At 63.3% G+C, this 26,421-nt stretch overlaps 3 protein-coding genes across 5 annotated transcripts; 1 reads left to right on the forward strand and 2 right to left on the reverse strand.

Moving 5' to 3' along the window:
• Nucleotides 1–338: 338 nt before the first annotated feature.
• Nucleotides 339–12,942, forward strand: EPN1 (epsin 1). 2 transcript variants are annotated; one of them, XM_090259876.1, is made up of 11 exons: nt 339–574; nt 3,153–3,476; nt 6,750–6,999; nt 8,116–8,240; nt 8,584–8,658; nt 9,120–9,203; nt 10,021–10,324; nt 10,625–10,735; nt 10,865–10,951; nt 12,059–12,316; nt 12,412–12,942. In XM_090259876.1, the coding sequence occupies exons 2-11, from the start codon at nt 3,249–3,251 to the stop codon at nt 12,618–12,620; spliced, it is 1,731 nt and encodes a 576-aa protein (XP_090116002.1). In that variant the 5' UTR covers nt 339–574; nt 3,153–3,248; the 3' UTR covers nt 12,621–12,942. The 2 variants fall into 2 exon arrangements, with proteins under 2 accessions (XP_090116002.1, XP_090116003.1); XM_090259877.1 differs by lacking the exon at nt 8,584–8,658.
• A 4,231-nt stretch (nt 12,943–17,173) lies between these two features.
• Nucleotides 17,174–20,250, reverse strand: LOC149995522 (saoe class I histocompatibility antigen, A alpha chain-like). Its single transcript, XM_090260407.1, has 8 exons — nt 20,121–20,250; nt 19,601–19,885; nt 19,176–19,454; nt 18,350–18,624; nt 18,196–18,302; nt 17,746–17,774; nt 17,589–17,636; nt 17,174–17,429 (listed from the first exon to the last, which is right to left on the reverse strand). Exons 1-8 carry the CDS (start codon nt 20,182–20,184, stop codon nt 17,425–17,427), a joined length of 1,092 nt encoding a protein of 363 aa, XP_090116533.1. The 5' UTR covers nt 20,185–20,250; the 3' UTR covers nt 17,174–17,424.
• Nucleotides 20,251–21,957: 1,707 nt separating this feature from the next.
• LOC149995523 (saoe class I histocompatibility antigen, A alpha chain-like) lies at nt 21,958–25,011 on the reverse strand. Of its 2 annotated transcripts, XM_090260408.1 has the most exons (8): nt 24,917–25,011; nt 24,397–24,681; nt 23,972–24,250; nt 23,145–23,420; nt 22,943–23,047; nt 22,488–22,520; nt 22,333–22,380; nt 21,958–22,173 (listed from the first exon to the last, which is right to left on the reverse strand). In XM_090260408.1, the coding sequence occupies exons 1-8, from the start codon at nt 24,978–24,980 to the stop codon at nt 22,169–22,171; spliced, it is 1,095 nt and encodes a 364-aa protein (XP_090116534.1). In that variant the 5' UTR covers nt 24,981–25,011; the 3' UTR covers nt 21,958–22,168. The 2 variants fall into 2 exon arrangements, with proteins under 2 accessions (XP_090116534.1, XP_090116535.1); XM_090260409.1 differs by lacking the exon at nt 22,333–22,380 and having other exon boundaries at nt 24,917–25,010.
• Between the last annotated feature and the right edge of the window lie 1,410 nt (nt 25,012–26,421).

Here is a 26,421-nt window from a genome sequence, read left to right on the forward strand (position 1 = left end):
TGGCCAGCTTCGGGGCGCACGCCGCCTTCTCGGGCCGGGCGTGGGCATGCGGCGGCGGGAGCCCTACGTGTCTACTGCGCCAGCTTGGGAACCAGGTGGGGGGGTTGGCGCGGCGGCGGTGACGGCGTGGGGGCAACGCGGCGGGGCCCCCGCCTCTGCACGTCCCCCCTACTTCGAGAAGGCGGGCGGAAGTGTGGCGGGAAACGCTTGTGGCCTGGACCTCGCGCACCGGAAGTGACGCTCCCCCAGAGGGCGCGGAAGCGGCTGTTGCGCAGGCTCGCCGCGGTTGGGGGGGGCGGGGCGCGCGGCTCCTTCCGCTTCCGGTCCGTCGCCTCTTTCGGTTGCTTCCCGTCAGTTTGGCGGCTCCCCTTCCCCGCCCGGCTCTCCGCGCCCCTCCCGGGCGCCGGGGCGGCGGGGCCGTCGTCGTGCGGCCCTCCGTGCGTCCGCGCCTGCGCCCGAGCGCGTTTCCACGTCCGCTGCCCGCGGCTCGGCGCGCGCCCTGCGACACCGAGGCCGAGCGGGGGCAGGGGGCTGCCCGCCATGACCCCCCGGAGCCCGGCGTGAAGGGGCTGAGGTGAGTGCAGGCCGGGCGCGGACCGGGGTTCGGCCGTCTGCCGGCCCCGGCCGCCTCCGCGGCCTTAGTGTCTCCGCGCCGGGTGCGCGTGCACCGCCCGCGTCTCCGTCTCCAGCGTCTGCCTCTGTCAGCGCTTCGGCCTGGCTCGGGCCCCTGTCCGTTTCGCTGTTTTTACAAAGCACTGTCCCCGTGCATCTCTCGCGTCTGGTGGCCCCGATCCGCGTTGGCGTCTCGCTCCGGGCGTCCGTGCCCTCCGTTCCCCAGGTGTTCTCCTCTGCCCGCCTCGGTTCGCCCCGTCCCCTCCTCTCGCACCGCGGGTCCGTGGCTTGGGCCCGCACGCGCCCCTCCCCCAGGCTCCCGAGGCTGGCGCTGGAGATGCGGGCTCTGGAGTCGGGCGCTCTGCTCGCTCGCCCGGGATGCCTGCGGGGACTGCTCTCCGAATCGCCGCGTCCGAGCCTGTCACCCCGGGCTGCTGATTGTCGCTACTTAGAGGGCCGCTGTGCGTTTTGACGGAGGGGACGCAGGTGACGTGCCCGGCACTGCCGGCTGGTGGGAGAGGTTGTCACTAACCCCGGGGAGCCCTGGGGTCCGCTGTGGCGGGTTGTCTGTCCCGCAGCGTTGGGTGCCGGCCATTTGAGTGCCCCCCCACCCCCCGCGGAATTTTGCCTTGCCCTCCGGTTTGTTCAGTAGGAAGAACTTCCTTTTATTTGAAAAGCTTGCTGTCGCGCTCTGAGCAGTGTCTGCGGGGTTGTAGGGGCCGTGATGAGCTAGTTGTGCGTCTTTCTAACGCACTTCCGTGCAGACACAAGGGTTGGAGACGGCGCGTCCTCGTGGAAGTGTGGGTTCTCACACCGGCGGCCGCCCGCGCGACCCAGCGCCTGCCCTCTGGCTGGGCCCGTCTGGGTCCGTCAGCGACCCTGCCAGGCACGGTTTCTGTCCCTGTGTCCCGGCGGAGGTTGCCGGGAGCTGATGGCCAGGATTTGGACCCACGCTTCCTCTCCTTGTTACATCCCACTTCTCGTCTGTCTTGCCTTTCTCCGTCCCAGCTTGCCGCCTGTTTCTGTCTTCGTGTTTCTCTCTGTCCCCTGGCCTCGCTGTCTCCATGGCTCTGTAACCACATCAGGTTGGGTCACCGGGTCTGCGGGTCTCTGCCTGCGTTCTCTGGGCCCCTCTCTCCCTCTCTCTCACCCGCTTGCCTCTCAGTCGTCTGGCCGTGGCCCTGTGGCCATCTCTTCAGCGGTTCCCATTGGCCGCCGAGTGCCTCGGCCTGGGGTCGGGGGAGGCCTCAGCCGATGGCAGGGGGAGGCTGTGCACCGCGCGGGCCAGGGGCCTGCTCCAGAGTCGGGCTGCTCCGGGCTGAGGCCCGCGTCCCTCTGTGCCTCTGTTTCCTCCCCAGCGAGGTGCCGTGAAGCACGGGCTTGTGACGATTAACTGAGCTAGTGCCTGTCCAGCAGTCGGGAGCTGGGACTGCCTGCCGGGTGGTCCCTGTTCACCTGAGTCTCGCCCATCTGGTTCTGTCCACTCACCCTGGTCTCAATTTAAAACTGTGAGCTGGAGCCCAGGCTGGCTTGGGGTCAAGTTTGTGTCGCCAGGCCCAGCAGATGACCTTGGCTGAAATGTTTAACCTCCGTAGGCCCCAGGCACCCGTGAGAACACAGGGGCCCCTGTGCTGAAGGAGATAACGAGTGCCTGGCGTGCGCGAGGACACAGCGCAGCCTGTGCGGGCCTTACCCCTGCCGCCCTGAGCCTCCCTGCCCATCCCCGGCCCTCCCGGCCTCTTCTTGGTGCATGTCCCGGCCTCCGCCCTGGGTCCTGCCGCCCCGCCCCCGCCCGCTGCAGAGCTGTTTCCTGCTCTCCCCCTTCCCTTCCTTCCAGGGTATTGAATGGCTCTTCCGGGCCAGCTTTGGTGGGAAACCCTTGTCCAGACACACGTGGTGTCTGCCCCCATGGGGCTGGAGGGTTGGTCTCTGCCCCCAGGGGGCTGGAGCGTCGCCCTCAGCCACAGAACCACTCAAAGGAGCACAGAATCGCCAGGCCGGGGGTGCAGCCATGAGCCCCGCCCCCAGAGGAGCCCTTGGCACTCTGCTGCTGGGAACCTGGGAAGCTTGAGCGCTGCCCTCCGGGCGAGTGGGAGTGACCCAGTGACTCGGGAGAGGGCCGCCAGCTCCTGACACCGCCCCCATGGGCAGCCTGCTTCCTGCTCTCCGGTCCTCAGCTCCCAGGTTACCCAGGGGAGCCCCGTCTTGCACAGGACAAAACTGAGGTGCAGGAGCTCTCGGCCCACCCAGGCGGCTGGGCCAGGAAGTGCTGAGCCGGGGTATGTCCCCGGGGCCATGACCTTGTCACTGCTTGCCCTGCCTCGCTGAGCAGGGGCCTCGAGCAGGAAGGAGCTGGCCACATTTGAGGAACCGAAATGGACAGGGTGACTAAGATGGTGGGTGACAAGAGTCAAACCTTCTAGGTCACTGTTAGGACCACATCCTTCACATGGCTGGCAGCAGGGGGTCCACGGGGGTGGGGGTTCAGGCTGGCAGCCCCAGGGCTTGCTTGTGTTTCTAAGGTCCTCTTCTCTCCTCAGATGTGGTGACCGCCAGCCCCTGCCCGGCCTCCCTCCTGAGTCGCTCCCTCTGTCCACGCCCCGGGGGGCTTGCCCCCCGCCCCACCACTAGCCACCATGTCGACCTCATCGCTGCGGCGCCAGATGAAAAACATCGTCCACAACTACTCGGAGGCCGAGATCAAGGTCCGCGAGGCCACGAGCAACGACCCCTGGGGCCCGTCCAGCTCGCTCATGTCCGAGATTGCCGACCTCACCTACAATGTTGTCGCCTTCTCAGAGATCATGAGCATGATCTGGAAGCGGCTCAATGACCACGGCAAGAACTGGCGGCACGTCTACAAGGTCGGTGGGGCTCGGGCCGGGGCACGGGGGTGGGTGCTCTGCGGACGGGCTTGGCAGACCTCCCGGTTTCCCAGAGGGGCCGGCGTCCCGCAGCTTCCTGTAAGATCTCTCGTTTAACGGAGGCTACAGACGTCACGCTTGGGGTTTTGATCCTGACGGCTTACACTTAGCTTTGAGAAGCGGCACATGCAGATCCACGGCCCTGGGCAGCCGACGAGCAGGGCCACAGTGTCCGTCCCTCTGTGCCCGAGTTCAGGTCCCTCCTTTGGGGCGGCCGCGTCTGTGGCCTCTGTCCTCCGTTGGGCCACCCGTCTGTGCAGGTCCAAGCAGGTGGGCAGCGCTGGGGCGTACGGGCCACGGAACGCGGCTGCGGGGTGGCTGCGTGGGCGCCCGCTGCTGTCGGGACCCAGAGCCGGGTGTCAGAAAGTGGATTTTGCTGTGTGTCACTTACACCCCGCTTTAAAAAAAAAAATCTTTTCAAAAAGATTTAACATTTTTTTAGAGAAAGGGGAAGGGAGGGAGAAAGGGAGAGAGAAAAACATCGATGTGAGAGAAACATCAACTGGTTGCCTCTCACATGCCCCCTCCCCAACTGAGGGCCTGGCGCGCACCCCAAGCACGTGTCCTGAGCAGGAATCAAACCAGTGACCTTTCAGGTCATAGGCTGGCGCTCAGTCCACTGAGCCACACCCACCAGGGCACCCCCCACTTTTATGTAGGAAGCGGGGCTGAGCCCCGGAGTCCTCATGAGAACTGAAGACCTGTCTTTTTTCCCTTTAACAAGTGCGTAGCGGCCTGGTGCTTGGGCTGGCCGTAAGTGGCGTGACGGGCAGCTGCAAACGCGACTGTTGTGTGTGTCCTCGTGTTTGCAGGGTTTTGGAATTGGGATTCTGGGTCGAAGGACATGTGTGTTTGTCATTTTGATAAATGTGGCCGCCGTGCTGCCCCCAGAAGTGGCCCATGTATTTGCCGCCAGTGACACTCGCAGCCTCGCCCAGTGGCGGACAGGTGGCGACCTCGGCTGCAGGAGCCCGGCTGCTCAGTCCCTGCACCTCCCTCGGAGCCAGAGGGTCCGGCCCAGGAGTGCCGGTCGGGCCTCCTGCTGCGGTTTCCTCAGTGACCGTCTGTTGCAGTCCTGCCCCGTGTGTGGTGGTGACGGGGCGGGCTCTCTGTCCCCTGAGGGCAGGGTGGCCCCCTCGTTTCTGAGACGAGACAGGCCTGGAGGGGCCGTGGCCCCACGCGGAGCGGGGACTCAGGCCTGCTTCCGTGGCTCGTTCCCTGCTCCCCTGGACCGGGCAGGGGCGGGTGGTGAGCACTGCGACTGGCTCCCTGCGTCAGCCGCTCGGCCGTCCGGGGCGGGCTTTCGTTTGCAGGGGATGGGGAGGGGCGGCCTGGGGGGCTGGACAGCGTCTGCGGGCAGAGGACCGTGGAGGGAGGGGCTTCTCCCGTCTCCGTTTTCCAGGCGAGGAAACCCAGGCGCAGCAGCTCAGGGCCCCCAGGATGAGGCGACGCTGGGAGGGGCACCCCGAGCCCCCTTTGGTGTGACTGCGTCTCCTGCCTTGTCCCGGGGCTGTGGGGTCTGTTCTGTGACTGGGGCTTCATCGGCACGGCCGGGCCCCTGTGTCCGGGGCCCCCAGCCCTGTGGGCAGAGCGGAGGGGTTGGGTCGGGACCGCGCAGCCTGAGAAGCGGGCGTATTTGGTGCGTGGCCCCTCAGGGGAAACACCTTAGGCCAACACGCTCGTTCCGGGGACCAGGCGCTTCCGGAGGGAGCGGGAACTCGGGCTCTCTCGTCGCCCCCTTCTAAACACTTTTCGTCTCCCGCTGAGGCGTTGGCTCCTGTGGGTGCACGCGCCTGCGTGGCCTCGCCTGGGGTGGGGGGAGGACGCTTCCCGCCCCGAGGCACCAGGCCCGGGTCTGTCTGCTGAGACTGTTCTAGAAGGTCGTTGCAGGGACGCACACGGCCGGGGTCCCCTGTGTCGGCCTCTTTGCTCCCCGTCCCGTCTGAGAAGTTGGTGGGCGTGGCTGCCTGGGTGCCGCGCCCTTGGTGAGTGTTTGGGTTGTTTCCGGGTTCACCTTTGGTCTTCTGTGATCAGAAGTCCCCAGGGCTCTGCAGATGGGGGTTCTCAGGACTCGTTGGGCGCGGGGCCCGCCCTGACCCGGGGTGAGGCTGCTCCTCGGGCGTGTGTTGGCCCCACGTTGTGTGACGGGCGTGCCCCCCTCCAGGGCAGCTGTGTTAGTGGGGTGTGGACCAGGGCCGGCTGGGGGTCTGGAGCCCGCCTCCCACATGGGTGCGACTTTTCCCTTCCTTTCTCCTTGAACGTGCAAACAGCTCGAGGGCCAGTTAAAGACTAACCTCCGACTGCAGAGGTGAATACTGTGGACACACCCTTGGGAAGCTGGGCCAGGTCCACACCCCGCTCCCTGGAGGTTAGGGACATGTCTGTGGCCCAGAGCAGGGCTCCCTGGCGGATGTGACCGAGGTTCAGAGGGCTTGCCCCACGTGTGGGCCCCTCCCGCCGCCGTCTCCTGGGCGGCGTTCGGGGCCTCCCAGGAGCCCCTGGAATCAGTCACCTGCGAATCTAAGATGTGTCCTTTCCTGAGGCTGGTGGCCTGGCCTCCCCGAGTCTGAACGGGGCTGCCCTGTGCCTTGCTCCCAGGCCCACGGGGCTTGGATCTGGGGCTACAATGCCTTGACCCCCCGCCCCCATTCAGTTTTAACTTGTTGAAGACAGTTTGTTGTCAGGTCATAAAATGCAGATGGCACCAAAGTCTGTCCCTCCTCCCCGTCCTCTTGTCCCTGCTCTGTGTCCACCGGAGAGTCTAGACCTCCCTCCGGGCCGCCGGGGTGGCGTCGGCCCGCGTTCCGCAGAAGCAGCTGGGTCCCGGGGTGGTGGCTGCCACTGCTGGGCGCCTCTTAGGCCCTTTGAGGGAGGTGCGCAGGGGTCCCAGGCCACATTGCTGACCCTTTTGAAGTCTGGAACTCAGGGCGTTACGTGCATTCACAGTGTTTTCAGCCGTTAGTCCCAGAATGCCTTCATCACCCCAGGCAGAAGCCCCGCGCCCGTGGCGTCACCCCCAATCCCCCGGGCGCTGCGCTGTGGGGCTGCCTGTCCCGCACTCTGCGCATGCGGGACCCCACGCCGGGCCCCTCGGTGCAGCTTTTGGGACGCACGTTCCAGGTTCATTGGGTGGGGGCACGTGTGGCTTCCCTCTCCGGGGGATGTGGCCCTGCGTCGCGTGGGCGGGAGTGACAGCCGTGCCCCCCCCCCCAGGCCATGACACTGATGGAGTACCTCATCAAGACGGGCTCGGAGCGCGTGTCCCAGCAGTGCAAGGAGAACATGTACGCTGTGCAGACGCTGAAGGACTTCCAGTACGTGGACCGGGACGGCAAGGACCAGGGCGTGAACGTGCGCGAGAAGGCCAAGCAGCTGGTGGCCCTGCTGCGCGACGAGGACCGGCTGCGGGAGGAGCGCGCCCACGCGCTCAAGACCAAGGAGAAGCTGGCGCAGACGGCCACCGGTAAGGCCCCGCGCCCGCCCTGTGTCCCGTGGCTGAGGGGCCGGGCCCTCCCTGCTGCCTCCTCGCCAGAACGCGGTTCCGTTCACCTGCAAACGCCAGGGAGGGGCGGGTGTGCCCTGCCTGCAGCCTGGGCGGGAGCGGCTCGGTGGGCGCCCTCGGGGCGCTGTCTGCCAGGGGTCAGGGCCCGGGAGAGAGGCTCAGAGGGGCCGTGGCTGGGGTTGCAGAGCCTGCCCTGAGGGTTTAAGAGGCTGTCGGTGGGGGAGGGCCAGCCTGGTGCAGACGCCGGGAAGGCCTCCCGCTCTCCATCTCGGGACCAGATGCTGCAGGGGAGCCTGCGCACCCCCACCCCGCAGGAGCCTGGCGTGTTGGAGGGCTGGGTGCTCTGCTGGGACCTATCTGTTCACTCTCCAGCACCCACAGGACGTCAGGGGCGCCCAGGCCACAGAGACGGTGGTCCAGGCCGAGGCACGGCGTGGAGAGCAGCACTCTCGGGGCCCATGTCCCCACTTTGTCACTGCGGCTGCTCCTGCCCCTTGCCGGGCCCTGCATGAGGGGCTCTGGGTCCCCAGGCCTTAGCCTCCCACCCCGAAGTTCCAATTCTGTGTGTTTCTCTCACAGTTTGAGATATTCATCTCTCGGTTTTCTTCTCTGCCAATCGCGGAAGAACCCGAAAGCCTTCCTTGGCTCATGGGCTGAGGGGCGCAAGCGTGGCTGTGGCCCTGGGCGCCGCGCGGGGCGGGCAGGGGCGCGTCTCGGCCGAGCTGACGGCGCGGCTGCGCTGGTGCCTCTGCTGCTCCTGCGGCTCCGCCAGCGGAGTCCAGCCTCGGGCTCGGGGCGCGGAGGAGCAGCGTGGGTCCTCGGCTCGGGCCGCGCCTCCCTGAGCGCGCTGCTGCCGGAGCTCCAGCTGTCGGCCAGCCCCGACCACGGCCCGGCCCAGAGGCTCCCCAGGCCCCTCCCTCTCGCTGTGCGGGGCTGCCCTCCCCTGGCCTGCGCCTGCCGTGGGGCCGGACAAGCGGGGACACAGCCCCGCGCCCGCGCCCGCGGAGCCTGGGTCTGGGCCCGCCGGGCCGGAGGGGCAGGCGGGCTGCGGGCGTCTCACTGGCCCTCCCTCCGCAGCCTCGTCGGCCGCCGTGGGCTCGGGGGCCGCCCCCGAGGCGGAGCAGGCGTGGCCGCAGAGCAGCGGGGAGGAGGAGCTGCAGCTCCAGCTGGCCTTGGCCATGAGCAAGGAGGAGGCCGACCAGGTACCGGGGCCGCGGCGCGGGGCGGGCGCGGCAGGGCTTGCCTCTCGTGCTGCCATCCCATCTCCACGCCTCGCCCGGCCGGCGCCCGCCCCTTCTCTCCCGGGCGCGGCCTCCTGTCTGTCTCGGCTCGTCCTGGGGGCCCCTCCCCTCCCCTCCTCTCCGGATGCTCGTCCTGTGCTGTCCTGTCCTGTCTCCGCCCCCGCACTCCGGTCCGGGCCGCTTCTCTGCCTGCGGCCGTGCGTGCCCGGCGCTCGCCTCCGAGGCTGCCGGCTCCTCCGCGTCCCGGCCGCCGCTGCCGCCCGCCCGCCTGCCCCGCCCGCCCCTCACACGCTCTCTCCCCCAGCCCCCGTCCTGCGGCCCCGAGGACGACGTCCAGCTCCAGCTGGCCCTTAGTTTGAGCCGTGAGGAGCATGACAAGGTCAGAGCAGTCTCCCCGCCCCGCAGGCTCCCCGGGACTCTCCCCAGGTCCCGCCTCCTTGAATCTCCGGAAGGGCCCCCACCCCACGGTCCCCGTCCCAGTTGACGCTTTCACCGCAGCGTTTGCAGCTGCAGACCTGTGTCAGCCGGACCCCCAGATGACACCCGCTGCGCGAAGCAGGTGCTGCTGGCTGCTCCCCCAGGAGCGAGGGCCTCCCTGTCCCGCCCCCGCAGCCCGGGCCTGCCACCCCCCACCCCGCGGTGCAGACCTGTGCTTCCCAGCCTGTCGCGGCAGCGTCCTCGTCCCCCAGCCTGCGACCCTGTGTCCCCCCACCCCACCCCACACATCGTCCGCATCCCATTGTAATCTCCAGTCGCCTCTGTCTGGGTGGGCGAGGGCTGGTGGGCGGCCTGCCACCCAGGCCCTGACGCCGCCCCGCCGCCTGCCTTTGCACCGCACAGGAAGAGCGGATCCGCCGCGGGGACGACCTGAGGCTGCAGATGGCCATCGAGGAGAGCCGGCGCGAGACCGTGGGCCAGGAGGAGGTGGGCGTGGGGCGAGCGGGGCCCCTTCTGCGCCTCCCACTGGTCACTGGGGGTGTCCTGAGTGTCCCCCGCCGTGGCTGCGAGGCTGGTCCCCTTCCCAGGGGGGCAGCAGACAGCTCAGAGCTGGCTCAGCAGGACCCTGGAGGAAGGTGGCACCTGGTCCCCCCACTGCTCCTTCATCCTGAGGAGGGTGGGGTGTGGTCAGCCATGTTCATGCAGGACACAGGGGAATTGTGCGGGTGTGCGCGCGCGCAGGTGTGGGTGTGTGCGTGTGTGTGTGCGTACGGGTGGGTGTATGCGCGCGCGGGTGTGTGTGGGGGTGTGTGTGCGTGCGGGTGTGGGTGTGTGCGCGCGGGTGTGCGTGCGGGTGTGGGGTTGTGCGTGTGGGTGGGTGTGCGCATGCAAGTGTGGGTGTGCGTGGGGGTGTGGGTGCGGGTGCATGTGTGTATGGGTGTGTGCAGGTGTGTGTGGGTGCGGGTGCCGCCCTGGGAAGCCCGGGGCGTGCAGTGATTGGGCCGTGTGCTGGGCAGGCCAGCTGTGCTCACAGCGACCTGGGCTCCCCGGCTGACATGAGGTGCCAGTCAATGGGGCTTCTTGGAGGGTGTGGGGCGGCCTCTGCCCTCCTTTGTTCGGGGGCTGTGGTGGGCATGGGGGTGGGGGGAGGGACGAGGGTGCGGGGAGGGCCGGGGGCTGGGCTCTGGGGTACCAGGACAGGCCTCCTGGCTGCACCTGCACCCGCCCCCCCAGGGCCCCGGCTCCCCGCGCTGCCTCCTTCCCTCCATCCCTGCCTGGCTCACCTCTCACGCCTTCTCCACAGTCGTCACTCATGGATCTCGCCGACGTATTTACGGCCCCGGCTCCTCCGACAGCTTCGGACCCCTGGGGGGGCCCAGCACCCATGGCCGCCGCCATCCCCACGGCTACCTCCACTTCAGATCCTTGGGGGGGACCCCCTCTCCCTTCGGCTGATGATCCTTGGGGTGGTCCAGCCCCTACACCAGCCTCTGGAGACCCTTGGAGGTCTGCTGCCCCTGCGGGGTCCTCGGCTGACCCTTGGGGTGGGACCCAGGCCCCCACAGCTGGAGAGGGGCCCACCCCCGACCCGTGGGGGAGTTCAGATGGTGAGTGCCAGCCTCGCCTCCACCTTCTGGTACAGCCCGGCCGGGGGGGGGGGCGGGGGGGGAGGCAGATTGCACAGCCTGGAGGAGGGTAGGAGGGGCTGGGCGAGTGGGCAGCAGGTCTGTGGAATATGGGTGAGGCTCTCAGGGGGACAGTGTGAGCTCGATGAGGTGGGGGGGGCCTGAGGGTAGAGGGTGCTGAGGGGTGGGGACCTGGAGGGGCTGGTTCAGAGGAGACAAAGCTCTACCTGCTGGGGGTGGGGGTGGGGCCCCAGCTCCTCACGCAGCCTCTTCCTCACTCAGGTGGGGCCCTGGGCAGCGGACCCCCGTCCTCTGACCCCTGGGCCCCCGCCCCGGCCTTCTCGGACCCCTGGGGGGGGTCCCCTGCCAAACCCAGCACCAATGGCACTGCAGGTACTCGGCAGGCACTGGGCGAGGGGCAGAGTTGGGGCAGAGTCTGGTCCCCTGGCTCCTGAGGCGGGCGGGGTGGGAGGCTGGCCCTGGGGGAGCCAAGTGTCTGTCCTGACCCCCGTGACCCCACAGTGGTCGGGGGATTCGACGCGGAGCCCGACGAGTTCTCTGACTTTGACCAGCTGCGCACGGCCCTGCCGGCCTCGGGGAGCAGCACAGGTGAGCAGGCCCGCAGGGGGCCGGCCCGGGCAGGCCGATGTCCGCCTCGTTTCAGAGTAGCTTTGTTGAGGTGTAACTGTTACCCGTCGTCTTCAGAGAGAGATTTCAACTTAGTTTTATTTATTCAGTTGTTGACAAGGTTACTTTATTTTATTTTAATTTTTTATTTTACTTATCTGTTTTTAGAGAGAGGGGAAAGGAGAAAGAGAGGGAGAGAAACATCAGTGTGTGGTTGCCTCTCACTTGTATCCCCAAATGGGGACCTGACGTGCAACCGAGTCATGTGCCCTGACTGGGAATCGAACCGGCGACACTTGGCTCACAGGCCGGCACTCAATCCACTGAGCCACAACAGCCAGGGCTCAACTTAGTTTTGAAACAACTTCAGACTCAGAGGAAAGTGGGAAAAGTAGTATGACGAAGTCCCTTCCTCAAGCTTTCCCAGACGCTGACCTCTGACCGCCCTGGCCTCCGGGCCCGTAGAGGCTTCCCTGGGGAACCAGCTGCCAGCTGCGGGCAGGGACCGCAGGGCCTGGCTCTCCCCTCGCCTGCCGTGGCCCCAGGCCAGGGCCCTGTGTTGAGACGCGGCCTGGGGGCTCTTAGCTCCTGGCTGGCTGGGGGCCGCCCCTCCCTGGTTTGGGTTTGCCTCTGAGGTGGCGGGGGCTCTCATCGGAGCCCTTCCCAGGAGGCTCAGGTGTCTGTTTTCTTGAGATGTCCCCTTTGGTCCCTGTCATTTTTCTCTCTTCCAGGGAGGACTTTTGTGGAGGCAGAAACACCTGGGGCCCAAGGCCCCTTCCTTGCAGGCAGGGGTGAGGTGCCGGTCCTGCCGGCCCCTCCTGCAGGACGCCCTTAGGTTACCACCCAGCCTGCAGTCTGCACTCATCGGGCCTTTGTTCTTGCCAGTGGGTGCACTTTTCAGTGTTAGACAGGGTTCTTAAGTCAACTTTTTATAAAAACCTCAGGCCTCAAACTGACCTGTCACCTGCCGGTCTCCTGCTGCGCTCTCCTGCGGGCGGTGGGTGGCGGGCGGCTGAGGGGCAGGAGGTACCACTCTGGGGGTGTTGCCTGGGCTCGGGCCCTCCTCCATGGCCCCTCTGCTCCTTCCAGGGGAGCTGCAGCTGCTGGCCGGGGAGGTGCCTGCCCGCAGCCCTGGGGCCTTCGACATGAGTGGGGTCGGGGGCTCTCTGGCCGAGGCGGTGGGGAGCCCCCCACCCGTGGCTGCCCCGACGCCCACACTGCCCACACGGAAGACGCCAGAGTCGTTCCTGGGGCCCAACGCGGCCCTCGTTGACCTGGACTCCCTGGTGACCCGGCCGGGCCCCACGCTGCCAGGAGCCAAGGCCTCCAACCCCTTCCTGCCGAGCGGTGAGTGGCCCGCTGAGCAGGGCGCTGTCCCACTGACCTCCCGCCCGGCAGACCCCTGACGGTGCTGTGTGCCTCTGTCCTCTTCTTCCTCGCAGGAGCCCCGGCCACGGGCCCCTCCGTCACCAACCCCTTCCAGCCAGTGCCCCCTGCGACGCTCACCCTGAACCAGCTGCGGCTCAGCCCCGGGCCCCCCCTCCCAGGGGCCCCACCGGCATACATCTCTCCCCTGGGCGGGGGCCCGGGCCTGCCCCCCATGATGCCCCCGGGACCCCCGGCCCCGAACACTAACCCCTTCCTCCTATAAGCCGGGCGGAGGGGGCTTGGCCCGCGGCCCCCACTGCTCCCTGGGACTTGTGTCGTGAGTGCATGTGAAGCGGCCCCAGCGCCCGCCCTCCCGGGCCACTCACACTACGCCTCTCCCGCCTCCCCAGGAGCTGGACGCGGGGCGGGGGTGCGGGCCTGAGGGGACCTCTTCTCCTCGTCCGGTGGCATTAGAAAGGGAGGGACAGCTGTGTCCCACCCCTCCCGCTCCTGACGGGCCCTCAGTCAGTGTTGAGCCTCCTCCCCTCACTCCCTTGTGAGTCCTCGGTGATGATTTTGGCAACTTCGGGAATAAATGGTAACTCATGGGCGTGGCTCCCTGCACTACCACCTGTCACTCATATGAGCTTCCACCCTGGGGACCCAGGGCATGGGGGCAGCCCTCCTTTCTCAGAAGCCCTGCCTGCCCCACCCTTCTGGAGCTGTGGGGGTGGCAGCTGGGCAGGCCCAGGTGCTGCCCCTCGTGATGGTCGGGTCGGGCCAGGCACCCGGTGGTCAGCCGGCCTCCCTTGCCCGGGAGACCTGGGCACAGAGGAGGGGACAGGCAGGTGCAGACGAGTGAGTCGCAGTCCGGAGGGAGCAGCTGAGCTGTCCCAGGGCGGCCTGTGCTGACCAGCCCCTGGTGCTGACCAACATGGGGGCGGACATTGTGGTCGCCTGAGGGACGGCAGCGAGAGGGCCGAGTGCTGGCGAAGGAGGTGGCCCGCACGCTGCGTCCTGCAGACCAGGGTGATCGGGAGGTTTGGGCTGGCTGGTCAGAGTGGGAGGGGGGGCGGGGGGGGGGCCGGCCAAGGGACGCCGAGCCCTGGGGGTCAGCTGGCCCAGGACTCGGGATCTGGGGCGCTGTCTCCTGGGCCTGCCGGGAGGGCGGGGTTCTGTGCCACTGGGAGTGAGGTCCCCAGGCACTTGGGGAGCGGGCATGAGGGGGGTGGGGTGTGTGGTTGGGGAGCTGTTGCTGTCGGGCAGGAGGCGGGGAGGGGGCCTCGCGACTTCATGCCTCCAGCCGACCTTGGCTGAGCACCGTCCCCCCGCCTGAGGCTGCGGCTCAGCCCCGCCAGGGCACACGCGAGAAGCCACCAGCGAGGGCGCCAGTACGTGGAACAACACATCGATGTCTCTGTCTCTAAAGTCAATTTTTAAAAAATTAAGCAGTGAAGACAGTAAAATAAAACACGGTTGGGCTTACCCTAGTGGGAGGTTCGCGATCAGGCTGCCCTCGGTCTCCGCCTTTGTCGCCGCGGAGAGGACAAGTGGGACCCAGCGGCTGTGCGCCCAGGTCCGGCTTGTTTCTCGTTCTCTCCGGCCCCTCCGCTCTGAAAGCCGTGTGTCCCGTCGTCTGCAGAGCGCTCAGCTACCACTTGCCACCAGGAGCCGCCACTTAGAAGTGTCTCCGACCCCATGAGCCCTGGGTCCCCGGGGGGGGGGCCCATTGGTCACCGGATGTCGACGGAAGGGTCACTCCCACTATGTGTGCCTCCTGTTTTCCTTCGAAACAGTCCCTGTTGGCCCCCACCGGTCAGTGCAGGGCTTGGGGCAGAGCCCGGGAGGGCCATGTGGGTGCCATGCTGACAAGGCCTCGGTGTGCAGCGGGCTGGCGCGGACAGGGCCCCCCCCACCCCACCCCGACCCAGGGCTGTCCTGCTGCACAGACTGCAGGGCTCGGGGCTCCCTCTGGCTCGCGGTCGAGCCCCGCGCGGCAGGCAGTGCCATCTGCGGCCAGCAGGGGTCCCTGGAGACCGCGGCCCGGCGTGGTCTGAGCTGGTGCTGGGGAGCTCGGTCACCCGCGTGGGGCACGTGGTTACAGGGCCCGGCACCCGCGCACCCGCCTGCTGCTCTAGGGCGGCCTCACCAGCGTGCGCGTTTTCGCAAGGACGCCCAGCAGCCCACAGCCACAGGCCCGCGTCACAAACCCACTCAGACACGCACGGCACCCCTCCCAGCTGGCCCTGCCTCCCGTCACCTTATCAGAAGCGCTGGCTTGGTTCCCTGCAGCAAACGTTTGCAGGGTCGCCCCCCACCTGGGAAGCAAACGATGGCTGTTTCTCTCACACATCGATGTTTCTCTCCCCTTCCTCTCTCTCAAATCAATAAATATGGGGGAGGATTAAAAAAAAAAAAAGACAAAGTTTGCTTCCTCACCGGCACTGTGTGGGACTTTACTGCCTGCCACCCAGTCACCGGAAGGCTCACTGTACCCTGACCCCTGGGACAACCACGCCCCTCCCCACCCCCATGCGTTTCCAACACACTTTGCACTCGGAATAGTCCTTTCCCTGCCTCCATCCTCGTGAGCATGTCTTCCTAGTTTCATTCTACGTGTAGCGCTAATTCTTCAGCTTTATAGGTCATCCACGTTATTTTATTTAAATAATTTTTAAATCCTCACCGAAGGATACGTTTTGATTTTTAGCAAGGACAGAGAAACATCAGTGTGAGAGAGAGAGAGTGATCAGTTGCCTCCCAAATGGGCCCCCACTGGGGATCAGACCTGCAACCTCGTGGTGCTTGGAACTACGCTCCATCCAACAGAGCCACCTGGCCAGGGCCGCATTATTTTATAACAATTTAAATGTTTGTAATTTCAAAGAGCACCATTCACCATTTCCACCATAAAATATAAGTTTTAGCCCTGGCTGGTGTGGCTCAGGGGACTGAGTGCCAGCCTGTAATCCTAAAGGTCACTGGTTCAATTCCCGGTCAGGGCACAGGACTGGGTAGCTGGCCGGGTCCCCAGTTGGGGACGTGCAAGAAGGAACCACACAGTGATATTTCTCTCGCACATTGATGTTTTTCTCCCTCTCTTCCTCCCTCTCCCTCTAAAAGAATTAAGTAAAATCTTTAAAAAGTTAAAAAGGGATATAAATGACGTATGACAAAGTTCCCTCTGACGCCCGGCTCTGGGTCCCGACAGCAGCGGGCGCCCACGCAGCCACCCCGCAGCCGCGTTCCGTGGCCCGTACGCCCCAGCGCTGCCCACCTGCTTGGACCTGCACAGACGGGTGGCCCAACGGAGGACAGAGGCCGCAGACGCGGCCGCCCCAACGGAGGGATCTGAACTCGGGCACAGAGGGACGGACACGGCGGCCCTGCTCGTCGGCCGCCCAGGGCCGTGGATCTGCGCGTGTGCCGCTTCTCAAAGCTAAGTGTAAGCCGTCAGGATCAAAACCCCAAGCGTGACGTCTGTAGCCTCCGTTAAACGAGAGATCTTACAGAAAGCTGCGGGACGCCGGCCCCTCTGGGAAACCGGGAGGTCTGCCAAGCCCGTCCGCAGAGCACCCGCCCCCGTGCCCCGGCCCGAGCCCCACCGACCTTGTAGACGTGCCGCCAGTTCTTGCCGTGGTCGCTGAGCCGATTTTTTTTTTTTTTTTTCCTGCCAAAAGCTGTATTGTTTCCATTTGGTCCAATGCACAGGAGAGGACTCCAGGGTGGTTCAAAGGGTGTCCCGTGGTTTCGGGGAGAGGCTCAGGCAAAACAGCAGGGGGTGCAGAGGAGCCCCTCAAAGGCCTCTGGGCTCCAGAGGCTCCTGGTCGTGCTTGAGGGGGAGTCTTTTGTAGACACACTGGCCCAGCCCAGCCCAGACTGGGGGCGGCCAGCCTGGGAGGTGAGTCAGGTGTCCCCCATCTTCTTGATGAGCTTCACCACGTGCTTCTCCAGGACGACCCGGGGCTGAGGGGCTGTGTGGGCAGAGCGGGGCCTGGTTCAGGGGCTTCTCCACGGCCACGGCGGCTTCCCTGGCGTCCTGGGTTTGACCCCATCATCTTGGAAGACTCCAGTGTGTCCTGGAAAAGAACGCGGCTCCCGCGCTGGTTTTGCAGCTTTAATAGACGCTCAGCACCGTCACGCATTTCCCCGGCCAACTCTCAGAAGAGGTGGTCCACAGCCTGCACAACCACGCTGCCCATTTCAAAAAAAAAAAAACATGGATGCTATTATTTGTCCTAAGATATCACTCGGGGATCATCGCAGCGAGCAAACACTCGGGGATTTTCCTTACGTTGAACTGAGACCCACTTTCTAAACCGTCCGCTTGACTACCTCTCATGGCAGAGAAGACGGCTGTACCTTCTGTATCTTGTGGCGATAGTGAACTACCTTTCCTTCTCCAGAAAAAAAAAAAAGGAAAAAATATATATATGTGTGTGGATTTAAGTCCTTTCCCCACCTGGGCCCTAGCCTGTCACTGAACTACGTGGTCCTCAATTGTCTGACACCAAAATGGCTTGTGGGCTGGCTACAAATACATTTCTTCACAAAAGGCTGTGAGAAAGTTGGGCATGATGGCCAAGTTATCACTTCTTTTAATGTAAAATAATTATTTTCTTTTTATTTTCTTTCTTTTTTTCCTTCACTATTGATCCACCTGTACCCTCCCCACCTCTGCCTCACCTCCCCCATGCAATTACCACACGGTTGTCTGTGTCCATGAGTTCAATGTTTTAATTTTTCAATTACAGTCAACATCGAATATTAGTGTCAGCAGCAAAGCACAGTGACGAAACATTAATGCAGCTTATGAAGTAATCTCCCCAATATCTCTAGTACCCATCCGACACCATACGCCGTCACGACAACATTATTGATCATATTCCCGAGCTGTGTTTTATCTGCACCCTACTAATAAGTAGGTCCCTGGGGAAGGGGGGCCTGGTGACCAGCTCCTCACACGACGCTAGTAAGGATGCAGCCGCGGTCCGATGCCGGTAGCGGAGACAGTGGTCAGGGATGCTTCAGTCCCAAGGGGAGGCCTGAATGAGCTTCAGCACCAAGTCCCCTGCAGAGCAGCGACGTCACGCTGGGAGAGAAAGTCACCGTGAACACATTCAGGTCAGTCTCAGAGGCGCTCCTCCTCCCGCAGCGCCCCGTTTCCTCGGGGTTTTCCACTCTGAGAGTCCCCAACACCCAGCTGTTCCCCTCAGCTCAATGCCCCCCCTTCCTGCCCTCAGGGTCTCACCGTGAGGAGCTGTGAGGGACACAGCAGAGTCCTGGGGGCTGTCGCTGCCTGGGGGAGAACAGAACAGCAGAGATTTAGGGAGGTGAGCCCCTCCTCACAGGCTCCAGCCTCCACTCTCCCGGGGTCCCAGACAGCCCCTCCCTGCACCCAGACTTACCGGCAGCCTGGGCGTAGCTCTCCCTGCCTCTCCTTGTAGGAAGGAAGGGCTCTGTGAGAAGCAGGGGGTAGGAGAAAGGCTGCATCCTGTGACCGTAGAGGAACCCTGTACCCCTAAAGTGCAGGGAAGTTTCCGGAACTGAACACCCAGGTTACCATCAAAAAACACGGGGAAAGTGCATGTGTGGGGATGGACCTACAGCCTGTCTGGACGTCTGTCCTCAGCAGGGACCTTCCCCTCTGACCTGTGAGCTGGGAATTGGTCCCTGTCCCTAGTCATCAGTGATAGATTTGTGCTCCACTGTCCCACGGGCCTCAATGAAGAGTAAGTGTCAGCGATTAGGGCCGATGGGCACGCACCCGTGTGGGGATGCCACGGGCCACTGACCAGGCACAGCACAGTCCCCCGGGGCTTGACCCCCAGGGACACAGGACACGCAGCCCGCCCTGCCCACCTGAGCGCTTCCTCCTCCACGTCACAGCTCCAGCGGCCGCCGCCCCAAGGAGACCCAGGACAGCAGCGATGCCCGCAGTGATGACGCTGGTCTGAGCAGGGCGCTCTGCGAGGGGCAGGAGAGAGGCCAGCCTCAGGCCCGAGTCCTCACCCCGCTCAGGGTCAGGGGCTCCGGCAGCCCCCCGTGCTGCACACGGCACGTGTATCGCTGCTCCTCCCCAGGGGGCACCGCCACGGCCGCCCACTTCTGGAAGGTCCCGTCCCCCGCAGGCCTGGTCTCCACCAGCTCCATGTCCTGGGTCTGGTCCTCCCCGTCGCGCTGCCACGTCAGGGCGATCTCCGCGGGGTAGAAGCCCAGGGCCCAGCACCTCAGGGTGACCTCACGGTCAGAGACGGGGTGGCGGGTCACGTGTGTCTTTGGGGGCTCTGAGGGGCAGGTGAGGACATTCGGGAACTTAGCGTTGGTCATGGGACCCTCCAGCAGCGCTCACGTGACCACCCTGAGCACAGACAGGACATCTGGGGTGGGGGCAGGGAGCGCACAACCCAGACACCAGCCTGCACAGGGGCGCCAGGGAGAGTCTCCCACTTCTTGGAAAGTTCCAGAATCAGGGCCAGAACCTAGACTGGGCGTCTGCAGGCTCTAAGGGGAGAACGCAGACTCAGGGGGCGGCTGAATGACTCCGCAAAGCCAGGGCCCGGCCTCCAGGTCTCAGTCCGAGAACGAGGGAGAGCGTCGGGGTCACCTGGCGGCCACAGGGTGTGAGGGACCCGCTGGTGAGCTCTTTTACGGAGAGGACGGTCCTCTCATTGTTCAGATGAAGCGGGGCGCGTGGGTGAGTCACAGCATAAAGAGAGCTCGGGTCTCTTCCCTCTCCCGAGCATGAGGGGATTCCGACAGTGACCCCCTTTTCCAACTCTCCCTGCGGGAAGCACCCCTCCGCCCCAGCCCACAGACGAGGCCCGCCCCTGGGTACCTGCCGGCAGCAGCCTCTCCTTCCCCTTCTCTTGGAAGATGTGGAACCAGCGGTTGCAAAACTCCTCCACCCGAAGCCTCCAGCGCTCCACTTTAGAGTCATCCATCAAATTGCGACCCACGGGGACCTGGACAGCCTTGTGGGCCGTGGTCCCAGAGCTCAGGTCCACTTTCTCGGCGATATAGTCGGTGCCGTCGTAGGCGTACTGACTGTACCCGCGGCGGAGGCGCAGGTTGGACCCCACGAAGCAGCCACTCATTCCCTGGACGGTGTGCGACCCTGACCCCGCCCCTAAGTCAGCCCCGCTCGCTTAGCCCCGCCCCCAGGACAGGTGTACCCCCGACCAGGCTAGTCTCACGGCCTCGGGGAGACCCCGGCTGGCCCGCGGGGATGGGCGCCCCGGGACCAGGGCGCGCATGGCTCGCCGTTCTGACTCTGGTGCTTCGTAGCGCGCACGTTGTTCAGTATCGTTCGGGACGTCTGTTCGGTGTCCTTGAGTGCCCGCGCCCAGTCGTCCCACAGCTGGGGGTCCGCCTGCTGCACCCACTGCAGGTCCAGCCACGGTTCCCGCGGCTCCAGCCTCGGCCCCACGGCGCCGCTGTCGTAGCGCAGGACCTCCGTGTCGTCCACGTAGCCGACAACGACGTACCAGGACTTCCCGCGGCCCGGTCCCAACAGGAAGGTGCCGAAATGGCTCAGGGTGTGGGTGCCTGGGGGCGGGAGGACGCGCGTCCTGGGTCCCCGTCGGCCGTAGGGGCTGCGGGCCCGGGGGATGGAAAAGGGGGCGGTGGCGGAGGGGAGGGGATGGGAGAAGGGGTGGGCCGGGGCGCGGCAGGTGTCTCGGGTTTGGGGTTTGGGGTCCGGACCCGGGGAGCTGGAGACGCGCCTTCCCGGCTCCCGTGCTCCTGCCCCGCAGAGGCCGTTCCCTCCCGACCGCGCACTCACCGGCCCAGCTCTCGGTCAGGACCAGGGCCCCCGAGAGCAGCAGGAGCAGGTGTCGGGGCCCCATGACCCACCCCGAGCGTCTGGGGAGAAGAAATTCGCGCACAGGTGAGGACTTTAGTCCCTGATCCACGGTGACGCTGATTGGCTTCTTGGAGTTCGGACAGCCAATGGGAGTGAGAGCTGCGTGAGCGTCATAAGTATCCAGGCAGAAGAACCCGTGGGACGCAGAGAGGAAGCCCGGGGTATATAGGGACACCCCAACAGTGAGAGTCTCCGCCCCAGACTCGGTGCTTTGGCTGAGACCCTGAGAGCCAGGCCTGGGGACCCGGACGCTTCCCTGACCCCTTCTCGGAGATCTGTCTGCCTCCCTGTCTCCCTGAGTTCCGGCCCAGCGGGTGTTTTATTCAGTGACTTTTAAAAAAACGTTTATTTTTTATTTATTTTTAGACAGAGGAGAGGGAAGGAAGAAAGAGAGGGAAAGAAACATCAATTTGTGGTTGCCTCTCGCGCGCCCCCGAATGGGGATCTGGCCTGCGACCCAGGCATGTGCCCTGACTAGGAATTGAATCAGTGACCCTCTGGTTCACAGGCCACTGAGCCACACCAGCCAGAGCTATTCAGTCACTCTTACCATTTTGGTTTCAGATCATCTATACAATCTTACAAAATAATTTTGTGTGACCTATATCTATCAATATTACCATACAAGAAATAAAACAGAAAAAATAATTCATTTAGAGTAATGTTAAAAACCTATGTGTTAACAGAAATAGTTTTTTATGAAAATAACTATTTCCTAAATACAGGAAGTAGTGAGAAGAGTGGGTCTGCTTACATTTTACATTATTACAAGCCTCAGCACCTGTCAGCACCATTGGAAGACCAATGGACTTTCATATCTGCGTCTGCGTTTAACCTGTTATTTTGGTGACCATGTGTGAAAAAGTGCACAGCCTCACACACACACGCAGGGAGAGCACTGTACTGACCTCTCAGATGAGCGCGGATCCTCGTCCCCGATCGCTCACCGAAGCTGCGCAGGCGGTAGGTCCTGAAAGGCTCCGTGCAGAGCGGACCTGACGCCGTACAGTGAGAACGTCCTGTTCTGTGACGTTGCTTGTGCGGCCCCTGTACTGACGCCTGGTTGTCTAAGGGTCGTGCCTTGTTTCCCCGGGTGATGGCATCTCCCAGTGTTGGTGCGGTTGGTGACACATTATTAAAGAGTCACCTTTGTTCGTTTCACCGCAGGTCCCACTGGAAAACTCTGTCAGCGCCGGGAAGCTGCCTGGCTTCCACGGTGAGACAGGTTCTCCAGATCCCTGGTTTCCTCCTCAGAGCTTCCATTTTATCAAGACAAGTTCGGTCAGCTGTCAATGCCAGCTGACTCTTCTTGAGGGAGAAGCTCACACTCATTTTGGGAACGTGTGTGCCAGGTAACCAAGCCTCAGGAGTCCCAGTTTCTGTGTCACCCATGCTCTGAATGAACGTGACATTCCATATAAAAGAGGCTGCTCAGCCCACACAGGTTCCTGTCCTTGGCTCATAGTACTCGCGAAGGTAGCAGAAGTGTGTTTGTGTGCTTTCCCGGTCATCATAAGAAATATTTTATTTTTTTATTCTCTGTGTTCATTAAGGACAGTTAAGAAATTAATTCATCTGTATAATGAATTCAAGATATATTTATCTTCTTTTTAAAAATATGTTTTATTTTTCAATTACAGTTGATGTACATATTATATTAGGTCCAGGTATACAACTCTGTGATTAGACATTTATATAAACCAATCTCCCTCAGAAATATAGTACCCATCTGACACCATACGCAGTCACGACAACATTATTGATCATATTCCCTAAGCTGTATTTTATTTGAACCCTACTAATAAGTAGGTGTCTGGGCGTGGCCTGGTGACCAGCTCCTCAGACGACGCTGATAAGGATGCAGCCGTGGTCCCATGCCAGTTACAGAGACAGCGGTCAGGGATTCTTTGGACCCAAGGGGACGCTTGAATGAGCTTTAGCACCAAGTCCCCTACAGAGCAGCGACGTCACGCTGGGAGAGAAAGTCACCGTGAACACATTCAGGTCAGTCTCAGAGGCACTCCTCCTCCCTCAGCCCCCCGTGTGCTCAGGGTGTCCCACTCCGAAAGTCCCCGAAACCCAGCTGTGCCCCTTGGCTCAATGCCCCCTCTTTCTGCCCTCACGGTCCCACCGTGAGAAGCTGAGAGGGACACAGAGGGGTCCCAGGATCTGTCGTTGCCTGGGGGAGAACACAACAGCAGAGCTGTGGGAGCTCATCCCTCCTCCTAGGCTCCAGCCTCCACTCTCCTGGGAACCCAGACAGCCCGTCCCTGAACCCAGACTCACAGGCAGCCTGGGCGTAGCTCTCCCAGCCTCTCCCTGTAGGAAGAAAGGGCTCTGTGAGAAGTGGGGGGTATGGAGAAGGCCACATCCCATGACCCTGGAGCAAACCGGTCCCCTAGTGCAGGGGAGTTCCCAGAACAGTGACTGAACACCCAGGGTAGGACCAGCAAACACAAGGAAAGTGCATGTGTGGGGACTGGAGCAACAGCCGGTCTGGACGTCTGTCCTCAGCAGGGACCTTCCCCTCTGATCTGTGACAGCTGGGAATCGGTCCTCATCACTAGTCATCAGGTGATAGATTTGTCCTTCACTGTCCCACAGGCTTCACTGAAGTGTTAGCGATTAGGGCCGATGGGCACATGCCCGTGTGGGGATGCCACGGGCCACTGACCAGGCACAGCACAGTCCCCCGGGGCTTGACCCCCAGGGACACAGGACACGCAGCCCGCCCCGCCCACCTGAGCGCCTCCTCCTCCACGTCACAGCTCCAGCGGCCGCCGCCCCAAGGAGACACAGGACAGCAACGATGCCCGCAGTGATGACGCCGGTCTGAGCAGGGGGCTCTGCGAGGGGCAGGAGAGAGGCCAGCCTCAGACCCGAGTCCTCACCCCGCTCAGGGACGCCCCGAGACGAGGCGCTGTGCCCACGCCCCCTCCTCACCCCATCGCAGGGTCAGGGGCTCCGGCAGCCCCCCGTGCTGCACACGGCACGTGTATCGCTGCTCCTCCCCAGGGGGCACCGCCACGGCAGCCCACTTCTGGAAGGTCCCGTCCCCCGCAGGCCTGGTCTCCACCAGCTCCATGTCCTGGGTCTGGTCCTCCCCGTCGCGCTGCCACGTCAGGGCGATCTCCGCGGGGTAGAAGCCCAGGGCCCAGCACCTCAGGGTGACCTCACGGTCAGAGACGGGGTGGCGGGTCACGTGTGTCCTTGGGGGCTCTGGGGGGCAGGTGAGAACATTCGGGAACTTTGTGTTGGTCATGGGGACCCTCCAGCAGCGCTCACGTCACCACCCTGAGCACTGACAGGACACCTGGGATGGGAGAAGGGAGCACAGAACCCAGGCAGCAGCCTGCAGAGGGGCACCTGGATAGTCTCCCACTTTTTGGAAATTTCCAGAATCAGGACCAGAACCTGGAATAGGCATCTCCAGGCTCTAAGGGGAGAACGCAGACTCAGGTGGCGGCTGAATGACTCTGCAAATCCGGACCTGGCCGCCACGTCTCAGTCCGAGAACGAGGGAGAGCGTGGGGGTCACCTGACGGCCACAGGGTGTGAGGGACCCGCTGTGCGCTCTTTCACGGAGAGGACGGGCCTGTCATTGTCGTCCAGATAAAGCGGGGCGCGTGGGTGAGTCACAGCATAAGGAAAACTCAGGGTCTCTTCCCTTTCCAGAGCAGGAGGGGATTCCGACAGTGACCCCCTTTTCCAACTCTCCCTGTGGGAAGCCCCCCCGCCCCAGCCCACAGAGGAGGCCCGCGCCTGGGTACCTGCCCGCAGCAGCGTCTCCTTCCCCCTCTCCAGGAAAATGTGGAGGCAGCGGTTGCAAAACTCCTCCACCTGAAGCCTCCAGGCCTCCACTTCAGAGTCATCCATCAAATTGCGACCCACGGGGACCTGGACAGCCTTGTGGGTCGTCGTCCCGGAGCTCAGGTCCACTTTCACGGCGATATAGTCGGTGCCGTCGTAGGCGTACTGACTGTACCCGCGGCGGAGGCGCAGGTTGGACCCCACGATGCAGCCACTCATTCCCTGGAAGGTGTGCGACCCTGACCCCGCCCCTAAATCAGCCCCGCTCACTTAGCCCCGCCCCCAGGACAGGTGTGCCCCCGACCAGGCTAGTCTCACGGCCTCGGGGAGACCCCGGCTGGCCCGCGGGGATGGGCGCCCCGGGACCAGGGCGCGCGTGGCTCACCGTTCTGACTCTGGTGGTTCGTAGCGCGCACGTTGTTCAGTATCTCTCGGGACATGTGTTCGATGTCCATGACTAACAACGCCCAGTCGTCCCACAGCTGGGGGTCCGCCTGCTGCACCCACTGCAGCTCCAGCCACGGTTCCCGCGGCACCAGCCTCGGCCCCACGGCGCCGCTGTCGTAGCGCAGGACCTCCGTGTCGTCCACGAAGCCGACGCTGACGTACCGGGACTTCCCGCGGCCCGGTCCCAACAGGAAGGTGCCGAAATATCTCAGGGTGTGGGTGCCTGGGGGCGGGAGGACGCGCGTCCTGGGTCCCGGTCGGCCGTGGGGGCTGCGGGCCCGGGGGACGGAAAAGGGGCGGTGGCGGAGGGGAGTGGGCGGGAGAAGGGGCGGGGCGGGGCGCGGCAGGTGTCTGGGGTTTGGGGTTTGGGGTCCCACCCGGGCTGCTGGAGACACGCCTTCCCCGGGTCCCCGCGCTCCTGCCCCGCAGAGGCCGTTCCCTCCCGACCCCGCACTCACCGGCCCAGCTCTCGGTCAGGACCAGGGCCCCCGAGAGTAGCAGGAGCAGCAGTCGGGGCGCCATGACCCACCCCGAGCGTCTGGGGAGAAGGAATTCGGGTTCTAGGTGAGGACTTTATACCCGGACCCACGGTGACGCTGATTGGCTCCTGAGAGTCCGGACAGCCAATGGGAGTGAGAGCTGCGTGAGCGTCATAAGTATCCAGGCAGATGGACCCGTGAGCTGCCGAAGGGAAGCCTGGGGGATAAGGGGACACCCCAACAATGAGAGTCTCTGCCTCAGACCCGGTGCTTTGGCTGAGACCCTGAGAGCCAGGCCTGGGGACCCCGGACGCTGCCCTGATCCCTCCTCCCGCACGGAGATCTCTCTGCCTCCCTGTTTCCCTGAGTTCCGGTCCAGCGGGTGTTTTATTCAGTGACTTTCAAAAAAACGTTTATTTTTTATTTATTTTTAGACAGAGGAGAGGGAAGGAAGAAAGAGAGGGAAAGAAACATCAATTTGTGGTTGCGTCTCGCGCGCCCCCAAATGGGGATCTGGCCTGCGACCCAGGCATGTGCCCTGACTGGGAATCAAACCAGTGACACTTTGTTCACAGGCCACTGAGCCACACCAGCCAGAGCTATTCAGTCACTCTTACCGTTTTGGTTTCAGATAATCTGTACAGTCTTTCAAAATAATTTTGTGTGACCTATATCTATCAATATTACCATACAAGAAATAAAACAAAAAATAATTCATTTAGAGTAATATTAAAAACCTACGCGTTAACAAATAATTTTTATGAAAAATAACTATTTCCTAAATACACAAAGTAGTGAGAACAGTGGATCTGCTACATTTTGCATTTTTACAAGTCCCAGCACCTGTCAGCACCATTAGAAGACCAATGGACTTTCATATCTGCGTCTGCGTTTAACCTGTTATTCTGGTGACCGTGCGTGGAAAAGCGCACAGCCTCACACACACACGCAGGGAGAGCGCTGTACTGACCTCTCAGACGAGCGCGGATCCTCGTCCCCGATCGTTCACCGAAGCTGCGCAGGCGGTAGGTCCTGAAAGGCTCCGTGCAGAGCGGACCCGACGCCGGACAGTGAGCACGTCCTGTTCTGTGACGTTGCTTGTGCGGCCCCTGTACTAACGCCTGGTTGTCTAAGGGTCGTGCCTTGTTTCCCCAGGTGATGGCATCTCCCAGTGTTGGTGCGGTTAGTGACACGTTATTAAAGAGTCACCTTTGTTCGTTTCACCGCAGGTCCCACTGGAAAACTCTGTCAGCGCCGGGAAGCTGCCTGGCTCCCACGGTGAGACAGGTTCTCCAGATCCCTGGTTTCCCCCTCAGAGCTTCCATTTTATCAAGACAACAAGTACAGTCAGCGGTCAGTGCCAGCTGACTCTTCTTCAGGGGAAGCTCACACTCGTTTTGGGAACGTGTGTGCCAGGTAACCAAGCCTCAGGAATCCCAGTTTCTGTGTCTCCCACGCTCTGAGTGAACATGACATTCCATATA

The sequence above is a fragment of the Furipterus horrens genome, unplaced genomic scaffold (assembly GCF_987537825.1).
Source record: "Furipterus horrens unplaced genomic scaffold, mFurHor1.1.pri manual_scaffold_13, whole genome shotgun sequence".
In the NCBI taxonomy this organism is placed as follows: domain Eukaryota; kingdom Metazoa; phylum Chordata; class Mammalia; order Chiroptera; family Furipteridae; genus Furipterus; species Furipterus horrens.